The sequence below is a fragment of the Trematomus bernacchii genome, unplaced genomic scaffold, assembly GCF_902827165.1.
Source record: "Trematomus bernacchii unplaced genomic scaffold, fTreBer1.1, whole genome shotgun sequence".
NCBI lineage: Eukaryota > Metazoa > Chordata > Actinopteri > Perciformes > Nototheniidae > Trematomus > Trematomus bernacchii.
In genome coordinates this window covers 5168158-5183414 of record NW_022987839.1, presented here as the reverse complement: position 1 = coordinate 5183414, position 15257 = coordinate 5168158, and the positions used below count along the sequence as shown (strand labels likewise).

Below are 15257 nucleotides of genomic sequence, written 5' to 3'. Positions count from 1 at the left end.
AGGAAAAACCGGCGCTTTTCCAGCTCCAGCTCCGAGCAGGAGCTGGAAAAGCGCCGGTGTGAAAGGGGCATAAGTGCCTTGATATCATTCACATTAATTAAATTAGCTTTAGCCCCAGTGTCAATCTGAAATGGCACAATTGTCCCATTTACTAGGATTGGTGCAATCCATTTGTCATCTGATACAGCATTTACAATACCTTTTGGACTCTGTGAGCCGTCATTTTCGTCATGTGACACCATCTTGATGAAAAATGTTTCACTTAAATCATCACTGTCATCTGAGTCTTCAACCCTGTGCACCATTTTGCCTTTAGCTTGAGGTCTGTGAGAAAGTTATCAAACGTCTCTCCCTGATGCTGCATTCTTGTGCGAAAGACGTACCTTTCAAATGTTTCGTTCTTTTTCGATAGGCAGTGCTCATCAAACTTGTTTAAAACTTCACGAATGTTGGCACACACATTCCGCATGGAATTGCGGACATATTACTAATTTGCTTCCATTAGCCCCGCCCCCGAGAAAGTCAGCCATTTTGAAAAATGTGCGTTTTTCATGCATTTTAAGCACATTCTTGCAAACTCCTCCTAGGGGAATGATCGGAAAAATTCCAGTCCAGGACAAGTTCAGCCCCTATCCAATATGATACTTAATTGCGGAGCACATTTTTGAAAAATCGCTCGTGGAGGTCGTAAGCTAACAGCGAATACACCGTTTTTGACAATTTACATGTCGCAAATTGCTCCAAACTGCTCGCATATACTTTTTCCGATATTCACGAAATGCTGTATCGACATTGCTATTATGATTGCACACATATTTCAAATTGCTTTTCATTAGCCTTGCCCCCCAGAAAGTCGGCCATTTTGAAATATGTGCGTTTTTCATGCATTTTAAGCACAGTTTTGCTAATTCGTCATAGGGAAATGATCGGAAAAATTCCAATCTAGGGCAACTTAAGCGCATATCCAATGTGATGCTACATTGCGAAGGAATAGTCGATAGCTTGAACATGGAGCTCGTAAGCTAACGGAGAATGTACCATTTTTGACCATTTCTATGTCAGATACTACCTTAAAGGGGACCTATCATGCAAAATGCACTTTTGTACGTCTTTTATACATGAATATGTGTCCCCGGTGTTCCAGGGAACTCACCAAGTGTCAGAAACACAACCCTCTCTATTTTCCTCCATACCCAAATCTCTAAAAAAGGGGCTGCAACGGATCTGATACAGACTGATCCAGATTTGAACACTTCTATGTCGTCACAGAAGTGGCGCTACGGCTATTGGGCCAACTCTCCACCTATCAGGGGAATGTGGGGTTGGGCCACGGCCGGTCATTGCCGCTCGAAAGCGCTGGAGACGCTGTGGTACATATGCCAGGCCTGTAAGTGGCGCTGTAGTCTGCCACAAAAGCAGCGAAGAAGACTTCCCGCCCATAGTTACCATGGTTACCCTTCTGTTTATTCTCCGCTGTGGCTTTTTTTCTCCCTCCCCGAAGCAAGCGTTTGCTCCCGCTGCTTTAATTCAATGCAATCCCTCCCCGTCGAGGCACGCACTGTAATTCTCTCCGGTTAGTCCACCAGCAGATGACAAACACCCACCTCTCCGCCTCTTCCAAGGAACGAGGGGACCGTGCGGCAGAGTTTCAGTTTCAGTTTCTTTCGCCGGTCAAGATGTCCGTTAAAGTTTAAATCTTCCGGACAAAATTAGAAAAGTGCCGGTCAAAGGTCTTCTTTGTTATTTATTGAGCTTTAAAACAAATGAACAGTGACGTGCGGTGAGGTTCATGGCTGGTGAGGCACTGACTCACTGAGTCAGATTTACAAATATTATATTTTGACCTTAATCGAAATATTCGGTTATTTTCAAAAGCTTTTTTAGTCTGATGCTTCGATTAATTTTAAACAGACCGTTCAACAAAAGGATACCCAAAATCTAAATATTGGATTGTTCTTTCTTAGTAAGATCCCATTTTCATTACAAATGTGGTCTTACCTTGACTTGAAGATGAAGTCCATGCTATCCTTCTGGACAACAATCTCTATTACTTTTTTGTAAAAGTCCTCCTTATCTCCCTCTAGTTTCAAAACTAAAGTCTAGTTTGTTGTTTGCGTCTGCCGTCTCTGCGTAGAATTACAGTAGCAACAAGAACCTGTGGGCTCACGTGCGCCCCCTTCAGTGCGGCAGAGGTTATGGCTGCCTCCCCTGGTGCTTTTTGCATTGCCGTTGTATGATGAGACCAGCGAGCCTAAATATCATATATACGTGAAATAAGTTATTTAGAGACTATGGATGGCGAGGATAAATGTAATAACAGCACATAGAGCGAAATGAGGCATGGCTAAAATGCATGATCTGTTTGGTATTTTGAAAACAGAAACGTATAAATATACCTTATATAGGTATGGCCCTACAATATATCATTTAAATATAGCATGATAGGTCCACTTTAAGACACCATCCAACTTATCTTTGTCCTCTGGTTGAGCAAACACAAAAGTATTGTAGACTTCCAATGCTTCTGGTCCGGCAACGGTTAGCAGTATTGCTATTTTTCTAGCATCTGACTTTGTATCCGCTCCAACAGCTGCAGCGTAAAGCAGAAACTGTTGGTTGGTTGCTTGAATGTCCTCCATTTCGTATCCACATTTCCAGTCAGATTTAACGGACTTGACAATTTTAATGCATCCATTCTGCGTTGCTTCTTGCTCCCGACAAAGTTTTACCCGTGTCCTGGTACCATGTAATGTTCTTATTGGTTATAAATAAGACATCTTCTTGTATCTTTACACTAGCTTTACTAGCCAACTTTATTAGCCAACATGCAGTACCTTCACATCTTGTTCTGCTAAAGGCCCAGACACACCAGGCAGTCACCAGAGAACTCGCCGACACCGACACCAACAGTTGCATCGGCGAGTTCTCCTGCGTCTTGGCCATGTGTCGCACTGGAACACACCGCAAAGACTTCAGCCGAGCACGTACGAACTGCGCATGCGTGCGTGGCAATAACTCTCCTTACCAGCAGGCGGTGGTAGTGTGTATTCGTCATTCAAAATAGGCAACAACCGGAAGAAAGAGAAGAAGAACAGACTGTGATATAAACAAACAACAAATAGCGTGTGCGTTCCATTTTCACTCTCGTCCATCGAAAACATGTATCGTGCTGTACTGGGGATATCAGCCATTGGAGAGTTGCTTGTGCAAGACATTCTCAAGAAACAGTATCTCAAGAGGCAGAAGCGACAAATTAGGAGAAACCGCACTAAATGGGTGAAATCATGGATACTGCAGCGAGAGACTCATGGGGCTTTCCCGAACCTGTGTCGAGAGCTGGAGTTAAATGAAATGCCAGATTTCAGAAATTTTGCTCGGCTTTTTCCTGTTCAGTTCCACATGTTGAAGGAACTCATCACTCCAATCATCCAGAGGGAAAACACTAACTACCGGGATTGTATCTCCGTGGGGACACGTCTGATGGTTACGCTGCGATTTTTGGCAACAGGTATGCAAGCTAAAGATGTTGCTATATTTGAAATTGCAGCACTTTGTATATTATTGTATATTGTGCTTTAGTAGTAATACCGCAGTGTAATGTAGATGTACTAGTGTAAGTACAAAACCAAAGTACCAAAGTACTGCTTGGTTGCTTGAGAAATTACCAAACCGTAACCGTTACCGTAAGCTCCATGATCAAAACTGCCAAAAAGAATTTCATCAATGACAAAACTGAGGAAAACAAAAATAAACCCCGTGAACTTTGGAAATTACTCAATAACCAGCTTGGCTGCAGTAAAAAACTCAAAACGAGATTTTCAAACGTAAACATAAAGACAGATAACAGGCTCATCACAGACAAACTGGATGTGGCCAAGTACTTGAACATTTTTTTCACAAACATAGCCACAACTCTTGTAAATAAATTACCCTCCCACTCAGGGCTTTTTGGAGTAGATCACATCATGACCTACTACAAAAACCTAGGGGTACGCAAAGATGATTTCAGTCTAGCAAGGGTAACAACAGCAGAGGTACTCATTAAACTGAGCGCCCTCAAACCTAACAAGGCCACTGGCCACGACAATATCCCCTCCAAATTCCTCAGAGACACAGCAACCGCCATCTCACCAGTCATAGCTCACATAATTAACCTCTCCATAAAACAGGGAAAAGTACCCAAAGACTTCAAAATTGCAAGAGTAACCCCCCCTGCACAAAAAGGGCAGCAAATTGGACCCAGGCAACTACCGCCCTGTTTCTATACTTACCTCCATCTCGAAAGTCATGGAAAAAATAGTATATGAACAGGTCGAAAAGTACCTCGCAGAAAAGAAACTAATCTATGAATTTCAATCTGGCTTTAGAACATCCCACTCCACTGACACATGCCTTCTTTATTTGAACGACCACATCAAACAAGAGGTGGACGAGGGTAAATACTGCGGCATGGTGATGCTGGACCTACAAAAGGCTTTCGACACTGTCAATCACCCCATTCTGATTGACAAGCTAAAAGCAATTGGTTTTGATAAACTATCGGTGAGCTGGATGCAATCCTACCTGGAGGGGAGAGAACAGATGGTGGAGGTAAACGGTACTCTGTCCCCCCCCCTCCCAGTGAGCTGTGGTGTTCCACAAGGAAGCATATTAGGTCCGTTACTGTTCCTAATTTATGCAAATGACATGTCATCAGCATGTGACTGCAACTTGTTCCTGTTCGCGGACGACTCAGCCCTGCTGGTCTCTGACAGGAGCAGATTGCAGGTTGAAAAAACCCTCAGCTCCGAGCTCGGCAGAATCTGCACCTGGCTCGCCGATAATAAATTATCATTACACCTGGGTAAAACAGAGTCCATTCTCTTCGGTTCGAAACATAATCTCAGCAAATCCGACGACTTCTCAGTTGCAGTGGGTGACATTATTGTCACAAGTAAGAAGGAAATTACATACCTAGGATCTATTCTTGAGGCAAACCTCTCCTGTGACAAAATGGCATCCAATGTAATAAAAAAAGTCAATCAAAGAACTAGATTCCTATACCGGATCTCCTCTCTGGTAAACAAAAACACCCTGAAAACTCTGGCAGGAGCACTCATTCAAGGGTACTATGACTATGCTTGCACGTCATGGTACCATAGCACCTCCAAGGCGCTAAAAATAAAACTTCAAACATCGCAAAATAAACTGGTCAGACTACTGCTTGACCTTTCATCTAGAACCCACCTCACCTCTGCCCACTTTGACAACCTAGGATGGCTTAGAGTAGATGACAGAGTACAGCTACTTGCAATGGGCCTGGTCTACAAGATCCACTACACCTCTATGGTACCCATGTACATGTCAAAATTCTTCCCAAAGGTCAAGGAATACCATGATCATAACACCAGAGGGAGCTCCACAAATCATGTAAAACCCAGATTTGGCACAAAAAAAGGGGAATACACGTTTCGCAATTATGCCACATCAAGGTGGAACGCTCTTCCCACAACTGTAAAGGAAAGTAAAACTATACTTACCTTCAAAACCTCTCTTAAAGAGCACCTTCGGGGGAAAGCATTGCAAAACTGGCCCCGGTAATGGTACAAATCTCAACCTGTCGTACAATGGACAGCTTCCCCCCCCCCCATCTATGTATATACTCGCATTTTAGACTCTGTTACTAACTGTATATCTGTAGACTTGGTATGTCTTAAATGTCCGGTTAGGATGTATTAGAACGAAATCTAAAAGGAAAATTGTAAATAAGCCATCTGTATGTAAAAAACCACCTGTATGTAAATTGTAAATAAGCCATCTGTATGTCAATATGTCTTATATGTCTTAAATGATATGATGAATTGGAAATGGGGGACCCTGATGTAAACAAGACGAAAGTCTTTCTCTGGTCTGCATCCCCTTAACAATTGTATGTTTTGAGCTGTACTGTACTGTACCCAATATACAAGCTGTTAATAAACTTTTCAATCAATCAATCAAACCAAGGGATCAATAAAGCGTTATCTTCTTCCTATAATAATGCATGTTAAAATATTTCATTATTATATGTTGTATAATTTGTCTGAATCTTCATAGTAGTTAAAGTAATCAACTATCTTGTAAACTATAACCTGTAGTTTTGTAGCTAATGAGTGTTTTGTTCAGCTGCTTGTGTAGATAACTCAGTTATGTGTTTGTTAATATTTGCAGGGGAAAGCTTCAGGAGCCTTTCCTACCAGTTCCGAGTGGGAGTGTCAACCATCCGGCAATTCGTTCCTGAGACCTGTACAGCCATTTACGAGGTTTTAAAAGAGAAATACCTGAAGGTATGTGTGGATACTTACTAGTTTTACTGTGCAAACTGTATGTAATACAGTGAGGTCTGTAGGCATTTGAACAGCAAATGTTTGGTTTGCCATATGAAACATGGCTCTTAAAAAATATATGTTTTGTTTTTCAGTGCCCAGACACAGTGGAAGACTGGCAGCAAGTAGCTGATGGATTCCAGGCTCAGTGGGACTTCCAAAACTGCCTAGGTGCCCTGGATGGGAAACACATCAACATCCGCCCCCCTCCAGGAACTGGATCAACCTACTTCAACTACAAACATACATTTTCCATAGTGCTAATGGCACTGGTCGACAGCAACTACAAGTTCTTGTATGTAGATGTAGGTTGTAATGGGAGGATTTCAGATGGTGGTGTGTTTGGTGGATGCTCACTGCAGGATGCCTTGGAGAATAGGACATGCAACATCCCTGCACCTGCACCACTTCCTGCTTCTGACCAGGCGGTTTGTTACCACATTGTGGCAGATGAGGCATTTCCCCTGAAAGAGTACCTCATGAAGCCCTATCCGAACAGCAGGCTAGCTGTAGAGCAACGCATCTTCAACTACAGGCTGTCGCGGGCTCGGAGGGTGGTAGAAAATGCCTTTGGCATCCTAGCCAACCGTTTTTGGGTCTTCCTAACCACCATAAACATTCAAGACACTGCCAAAGTGGAGGCCATTGTTTTGGCTTGCTGTGCTCTGCACAACTTCCTGCGCACAGAGAACTGTAGCGCATACATGGCGGGAGTTGTTGACCAGGAAGGACCCGATCATGGCACTGTCCCAGGAAGCTGGAGACAAGACCCTGACCTACGGCAAGCCACCCTGCCACCCACCACCAATAATTCAGCTCGAGCCAAGCAGCACAGGGATGAACTATGCCAATATTTAAATGGTATCGGTGCAGTGCCTTTTCAGTGGGATAAGATATAGTACCATCTTTTTCTCTCATGGTGGTTTGGCTCATAAAGGGGTTGTGTTGTGATATTTTCCTCAAGCTTTGGAAAAATGTATTCTTTGAATGCAGATTTGGGTTCTGCTCGCTCTGTTGATAAAAGCTCATTCTAATGTTGTGTTATGTGTGTATGAAGGTACTAAATAAAGTTTTGCATTGCCTATCCTGCTATTTGTGTTTATTCTTTTAATCACACAGCGATAAGAAACAATAACTATGTGCCTACATAACTGTCAGTTGCAGCCCTAGCATTAGTATTGGTTATAGTAACAGCTACAACATTAAAATACTTCTAGGCAGATTGAGGAGGATAATGGGAGAATGAACAGAGGGGCAGAAACATCCATCTGAATAATAATAATAACTTTATTTGTATAGCACCTTTCATACAGGGGATTGCAGTTCAAAGTGCTTTACATCAGTAAAAAATAAGACATAAAATCAGTGTAAAACAAGCAGCAAGAGCAAAGCATAAAGTGGGATAAAATAATGCAGATATATTATATATATATATATATATATTGTAATCCCAACAGGCCACCTTGTTTATGGTTTGCTTCAGTTTTAGTAGAATATAAAATACATGAATGATGAAATGAGCACATAAAGTGCAGACATACTATACTATTCACCTGCATAGTCTGATGTGCTAGAGAAGGCTAAGATCCTTATTATGTACTTGGGTACCCCTCTCTGGCACATTTTGTCAAATAATTTGAAATGATTCAGTCTATGGAAGCATCAATAAAACACAGAAACATGGTGGAATTATGGCTTCTATATTTTGCTATAATGTCTTTTAAAGCAAAAATACACATATCTGTGCCGCAATTTTCTTTTAAAACCAAACTGGTTGTCAGCTGTGGTAATATACCTTTCCAGCCTATCCAACAGGGTCAATACAAAAGGAATATGATCTGTAGTGGCCAACTCATAACAAAGGTCAATGTTGTCCAGAGAAGCGTGTGCATCAGCTGTGCATATACAGTGATCAAGCCATTATACAGTATGCCATGCTTCACTAATATAGTTATTAGACGCTTTTCTCAGGTAGTAGAGATTTACTTGACAGTATGAGATTATTATCGTTACAAAAATGCAGTAAACATTTGCCAAACAGAGATTTATCATCTGAAATGTCAGCATTGAAGTTCAAATGAACTGCGGTAGACAGTATCTCATGTACTTAGACACTGTACTTAAGGACAATGTTGAAGTACTTGAGACTAATCCTGCAACTTTATACTTCTGCTCCACAACAGTTCGAGGATGAAGAAACCATCACGTCTGAAAGGCTACATGTGAATAGAGGGGCAGAAAACCGTCTTGCACATTTACATTTCAATCTTGAACAAAGAACAGCGGGAGACAGTATCTCATTTACTTAGACACTGTACTTAAGGACAATGTTGAAGTACTTGAGACTAATCCTGCAATTTTATATTACTGCTCCACTCCCATTCAGTGTACTTTATACTGCGCTACATTTATTTGATAACTTCAGTTAACTTTGAAGATTCAGAACACCACAAAATATAATCAAGACATATTTTATCATGTATTATTATAGGTTAAGATAAAATGTTGACCTGAAATAGGCTGAACCAGCGCCATATAGAGAGAGAGTTATGACAGCGGAGGTCCAAAATGCTTGATCGTCACGTGGTTCAGGGAGAGTCAATAGTTCCCCGGAAGTTCGTGGCGGGACATATGAATGCATGATTACCGGAGATAGAACTACGATTTTTGGTAATAAGTAGTGAATAAAGGTCTTGATTTGCAATATTTATACAACATACCGATATGTGTATGTATTTACATCAATATGTTTTAAAAAATAAATAGAATCTGCTAATATTTATGGATAATATTAGGAATAGTGTGAACAGCTAGTTTACTTGTTAACATATACATGTTAGGCTGTTTCCTTGGTTAAAGAGCCTGTTGCTGTTGTGTATTGCTTTGAATTATTTAAAACAAATATTATCTTCTTAAACAGGTATGGTAGTCAGGAGCATCACTTCCTAATGTTTATTGATATATTTAGAGGGAGGGGATGGCAAGGAATGCTTCAAAATTTAGATTAGATTAATTTCTACCATTTTTTTAATTCATGGTGGTTTCAGTAATCCCATGGTACTTGAGGACATAAGTAATCTAAATGACTAATGTCATCTTTATGACTTTCAGAAAGGACAGGAGACCAACAGGTGACTATCAATGGACTAGCAGCAACACGATTATGACGTTAAAAATGTTGTTTTAGGAACATCCATTGTAAATACATGGAATTCAATAAACATTGAATAGCATGTCATGCAGTTTGTCTGTGCCTTTTCCTCCGTGTTGTCCTGGCATATCGTCTCCACCATGGTTTGCTGTGCTGCCTGGGGATGCTCCAATCACTCAGAGAAAGGAGTAAGAATCAGAATGTATGGCTTCCCCACTGACACAGAGAGGAGGAAAAAATGGCTAGCTCAAGTCAGCAGGAGCAATTTAACAATCAAAACAGACAGCCGCAACAAAATATGTGAGGTAATCATATTCAAACACTGCATTTGCACTTTTTCCACAAAACGAAGACCACACCATTGGGAAGCTTAATGTTTGGTTTAATACAAATAACAGGGAAAGGCTTGAAAAACTCTGAGAGTTGAGACTCAGGGTGCAGGGTGAGGGTCTCAGTGCAGGTATTCAGGCTCTATTGAATCCCCCTCTGGTTCTTGTGCTGAAAGAGGGAGAAACAGACAGGAGAAAGGGTTATACACACCTATATAGCACACCTATTGGATGGGAAATTGCCTTGGGGAGATAAGGTGTGGTCTTTGTTTCCAACTGAAGTTATGGAACTTTATTATTTGTGAGTGAGTTTAACAAAGTATGACAAATGGCATCAGTAATGGATGTGATATGAATTTGTATAAAGTTGTCTCACATTCTTGGTCGTATTTTACGTACAGTATGTAATGAGTGTATACATGTCCAGTAAGTCCTCCACCTGTAACATCACTGCCCCTCCACCTGCCATACAGTAGGTTACTAATATACACTAACAAGATTACTTATATAATACAGTGATAGAATACATGTTTAGTATGCTTACTTATATACAACAGTAGTATTACATTTACCTTGTGTTTTCACTCTCACTTTGCCATCATTTCAAAATCAGCTGTGCTGCAACATAATACAGACAGGTAATAATCAACAGAATACACTAAAAACACTCACCTATAAATTACGTTTTTGTTTACTGTTTGGAAGTCTCAAATATGCACTCTAAATTCATATCAATAGCGATGTATCACACAAATAGCTCTCTTCCTTATTATTGTGTAATGTTAACTTTATTATACTAGTTTGTAGGCCTACTCCAAAATGGAGATCGTAATTTCTCCACCTCCACTCATTACAATCACACGTGCCCCAATGTTATATTTAACTAATATTATATTCCGCCACCCCACAAAAAAATCACGTTTAGAAGCCCTTTTTCTATAATTCCACAACGTTGGATGAAATAACATTAGGAGAACGGATTAATAGGCTGTTCATGGTTAACGTGTGTTGCTAACTTTATCCGGTATCCTAGCCTAATCTGTTATCTGTAAACGTTCCCTAAATCTACTGATTTAGGGATAATCCACTAACATCATTTAATACACATGTTCATTTGACTCAGATGTGCTGATAATATCTGCAATATAAATCTTTAAACGTCTTCTTACCTTTAAAAGTCCATCACGAACGGTCTATTATGCTGCAACTCTACTGTGTTGCTGGTCGCAATAGTTCCCCGGAAGTCAGCGGCAAGCTAACTTCCGGGGAACTATTGACGGCTCCACGATCCGCCATTGCTGTAAAAAAACTGGTCCATTGGAGTGAACGGAGATGTCGTAACTCTTCTATTATACGGCTCTGGGCTGAACTAGCAGTGTGTGTGTGTGTGTGTGTGTGTGTGTGTGTGTGTGTGTGTGTGTGTGTGTGTGTGTGTGTGTGTGTGTGTGTGTGTGTGTGTGTGTGTGTGTGTGTGTGTTTGTGTGTGTGTGTGTGTGTGTGTGTGTGTGTGTGTGCGTGCGTGTGCGTGTCTGTGTATAATCCTCTTAGGCGTCGTTTAAACGGGCTAAGTGTCTCAAGAATTACTTTTACATCGTCTGCTACTTGATGCTCACAGCTTTACATATTTCCTTTGTCTTTGCTCTGCAGAATGTTAACAGACGTCAGAAATGTCCTGTCAGTTAAATGTCATGTGCCAACTTTTAACTGACAGGAAACAATAAGGATATAAGCAGGGTTCGAGTTATAAACTGAGCTCTATGGGGGTCTTTGAAACTAACGCGTGCGCACGCATGCACGCGCACACACACTCAAACACACACACACACACACACACACACACACACACACACACACACACACACACACACACACACACACCAATAATAAACATATGGACAGGGGTTACTATTTAAAAAAATGTGCAAATGTATTTGGGAACCTATCCATGTGAACATATTTTGGGGGTGGACCTCAAATCCTCTAGGGGCTTCCGGGGGCATGCCCCCCCTGGTAAGATTTCTTTTTAATTTTGGAGTTAAATGCATCAATCTGGTGCATTTTGAGGGGAAAATAAAGAGACTAGATCTATGGAAACACCCATATGAAACAGATGCCACATCATGTACAGTAGACAGACAGTCACCCTGTGTGAGGCAAACCCACATTTGCGCAGCGTTGCGTTCACAATAGAACGCATTTTTCCTACATAAAAATTAAAAAAATCGCTAGGCCATCGGGAAACCTCCCGGCCCTCCCGATGGCCAGTCCGGGCCTGCCAGCAGCCCTCTACTTGCTACAAACTTAAATATGAAATCATAGCCGTGGGAACATGTTTCAAATGGGGGGTGCTGTGGGGTAGACACCAGGGCCGGTTCTGACCAATTTGCTGTTATACAAGAGGTAGATAATAGCTGTACAGTCTGTACTTTTTTTTAATGAGCCACATGCCATGATGCACCAACATAATTGTATTATTTAGACTGACATTAAGAAGTTGAATCAACTAATTACAGGGCGAGAAAGTGAGAGTGAGAGTGAGAGTGAGAGAGAGAGAGAGAGAGAGAGAGAGAGAGAGAGAGAGAGAGAGAGAGAGATCAGACAAAGTGATATGAGTGATAGTGAAACGTTTTAACTTTCATTTAGCAAAAAATAGCGTGAAACTTTACATGGAAGTTCCAAAGTAACTTCCTGAAATGTAATTGTCTGCGGTGATTCTACGGAGTCCCCAAAGGCCCAAAATTGTGCACACAAAACATATTTTCGGCTGCCCGGGCATAAGGAAGTTGCTCTACTTATGAAATCTCTGTTAGTTTAAACTCCCACTTCACTACTTTACATTCAAAACAAATAGCTTATAAAATGTGGCACGGCATTATTCATAAAGCTACATATTAGTCTATAAAATAGTTACATCATACACATACCGGGCCGGCTAAAATGATTGGTCCTACTTTTTACAGTATTACAGCTTCCACAGATGAAATTTTTGTATGGATTTTTTGTCAAAGCACTTACAGTAAGATATTCATTGCTATCGGGATGTTAAGAGCATTCCATGGAATATAACAAAAAGTGTATCTCGAGCCGGTTTCTCAAACTTACCTACCCAACCTTTAACGTAAATAATACTCATTACATTGACACATGCATTATTTGTGATTAAAATAATGGTTGTTGGTAATGTATTAGCGACCCCCACAGATGTATGATTTCACTGCGTCCGTGGGAGCTCAGACCCCTCCTTATGGGAGCTCAGCTCCCATTGGCTCCCACATAACTCGAACCCTGGATATAAGTGCTTGATTACAAATGATGGGGGAATTTATTCCCGTGTGCCAGCTTCAAGCAAAATTAAAATCCAACCCAGATTCTGAAAAAAAAACATGTTTTATTTACAAACAGGATTGTGTCTGTTACCAAAAAACAGGTTTGAATTGTCTGTTTCATTTCATGTCACTCAAACTCACTTACATTACTGTTATTCACCAAAAGAAGTACAATTACGTTATTTTAGTGACACTGAGATCCATTCACTACAAACCTTATCAGAGGAATCCAAAGTACTGCCAGCAAAACCTGATTGCTAAAATGAAATGTCCAAAAAGTATTGTAGTTGTCCAGGGGCACATTCTCACATTTTTCTCAATAACTCTCCTACCTCATAGCCCAGATTCAACACTGCTAATGTTATATTTTTTACGATTTTCCGTGAACCATAAACCCACTTTTTCAAATAATAATATATATAATGATATACTCCACAGACTCCTAAATGCTCCACTATGCACTTTACCTAAATGTATTATGTCAACAAATGTCACATAACGTCGGGTTACGTATTGTAACCCTTGTTATATAAACACAGGCGGAGCCCTCTACTGGACTCTATGGGTACTACCTTATCATGCAAGCATTCACCTACTGAGATTTCTATAGACGTAGCCGGCCCCGGGGCGGGCTTACCTGAATGCGTGCGCATCTCACTTCCGTATAAAAGGAGGCCTCGCCTCCTGACCACTATCCTACACCACTCTTCAGCGAGCGGTATAGGACAGACAGTGCCCCCAAGGTAGAGGGCTCCGCCTGTGTTTATATAACAAGGGTTACAATACGTAACCCGACGTTATATCTCTCACAGGCTCCGCCCTCTACTGGACTCTATGGGTACAGTGGGCGGAGCCCCGATGTATGCACGTACTGTCGTCCAGCACACCGTTCCACCTCACTGTCCCTGACCGGCTTTAGCAGCCACTGCGCCTCACTCACCTCTCCCTCGGTTGTAACCGTGGAGAAGTCCGGGCTGCGGCTGATAGAGCACACCCTGACGCGCTTGCCTCGCAAAAAAGTGTGCTCAAAAATAGTGCTGAGGACTCCCCTACATCTGCCCATAGACAGACAGGGAAAGTCTGCAGCCCTGTATGGGTTCACTATGCACTCTCCCTCCTGAGTCCCTAAAGAGCACGGGGAGAACGCAAGTGCCCCCTATGTCCCCCCACTCCGCCACTGACCCTGTGCAGAGTGTGTAGGGACAATAATATGGAGGGCTCTCCCCCTCCTGCCCCCAGGCAGGTGAGGGGAGCCCTACAGCCCTGTAAGGGCCCAGAGCGCATTACATCACCCCGCGACCCTCCAGGGGTCCGGAGAAATGTAAGCGCATTTACGTCCGGGGAGGGGGTCAGATGCCCACTGACCCACAGCCCCCCCCCTCCTCACCAGTCCTGTGTTGCCGCAGCAAGTACAGACGATGAGAAAGAGCCAGACATATCCAAGAGATAAAACTTTATGAAGGGGCCTGGCGTTGACCAAGACGCCGCCGTGCATATATCTTCCACACTCACACCGCTGAATAAGGCTGTTGATGCAGCCACAGCTCGTGTGGAGTGCGCACGGACCCCCCTGGGACAGGCTCTCCCTGCCTGCTTGTAGGCGTGTGCAATGGTTTCACAAAGCCAGCCTGCCAGGCGTTTCTTGGACAGAGCTTTTCCAGTCACCCCGCCCCCGAAGCACACAAACAGCTGTTCAGTGCGTCTCAGGGTAGCTGTGCGCTCTACATAATATGCTAATGCGCGCACCGGGCAGAGGAGGTGTAATTTAGCTTCTCTAGCCCCCCCATGGGGTGGAAGACTAAAACCCCCCAACTGAATAGCCCTTGACCTGAACTCACTCCTTAGGCTCTTGGGCACAAAGGAGGGGTTCGGTCTGAGTGTCGCCCCACTCTGGTCACCCCGAATCAATAAACAGCTCGGGTGCACCGACAGAGCGGTTAACTCGGACACTCTTTTGGCTGACGTTAAGGCAAGTAGCAACGCTGTCTTCCACGACAGTGCTTTCAGGGAGGAGAGCTCAAGAGGCTCAAATGGCCCCGTGACCAAGGCCTCGAGCACCAGCGGCAGGTCCCACTGTGGGGCGGAGGCGTGCACCACCGGGCGCAGC

The 15257-nt window shown here is 42.5% G+C and overlaps 1 protein-coding gene across 1 annotated transcript; it reads left to right on the top strand.

Annotated features, from left to right (window-relative positions):
* Positions 1-3120: 3120 nt before the first annotated feature.
* LOC117500332 (protein ALP1-like) lies at positions 3121-7390 on the top strand. Its single transcript, XM_034153169.1, has 3 exons — positions 3121-3508; positions 6190-6305; positions 6440-7390. The coding sequence occupies exons 1-3, from the start codon at positions 3160-3162 to the stop codon at positions 7241-7243; spliced, it is 1269 nt and encodes a 422-aa protein (XP_034009060.1). The 5' UTR covers positions 3121-3159; the 3' UTR covers positions 7244-7390.
* The last annotated feature ends 7867 nt before the right edge of the window (positions 7391-15257 follow it).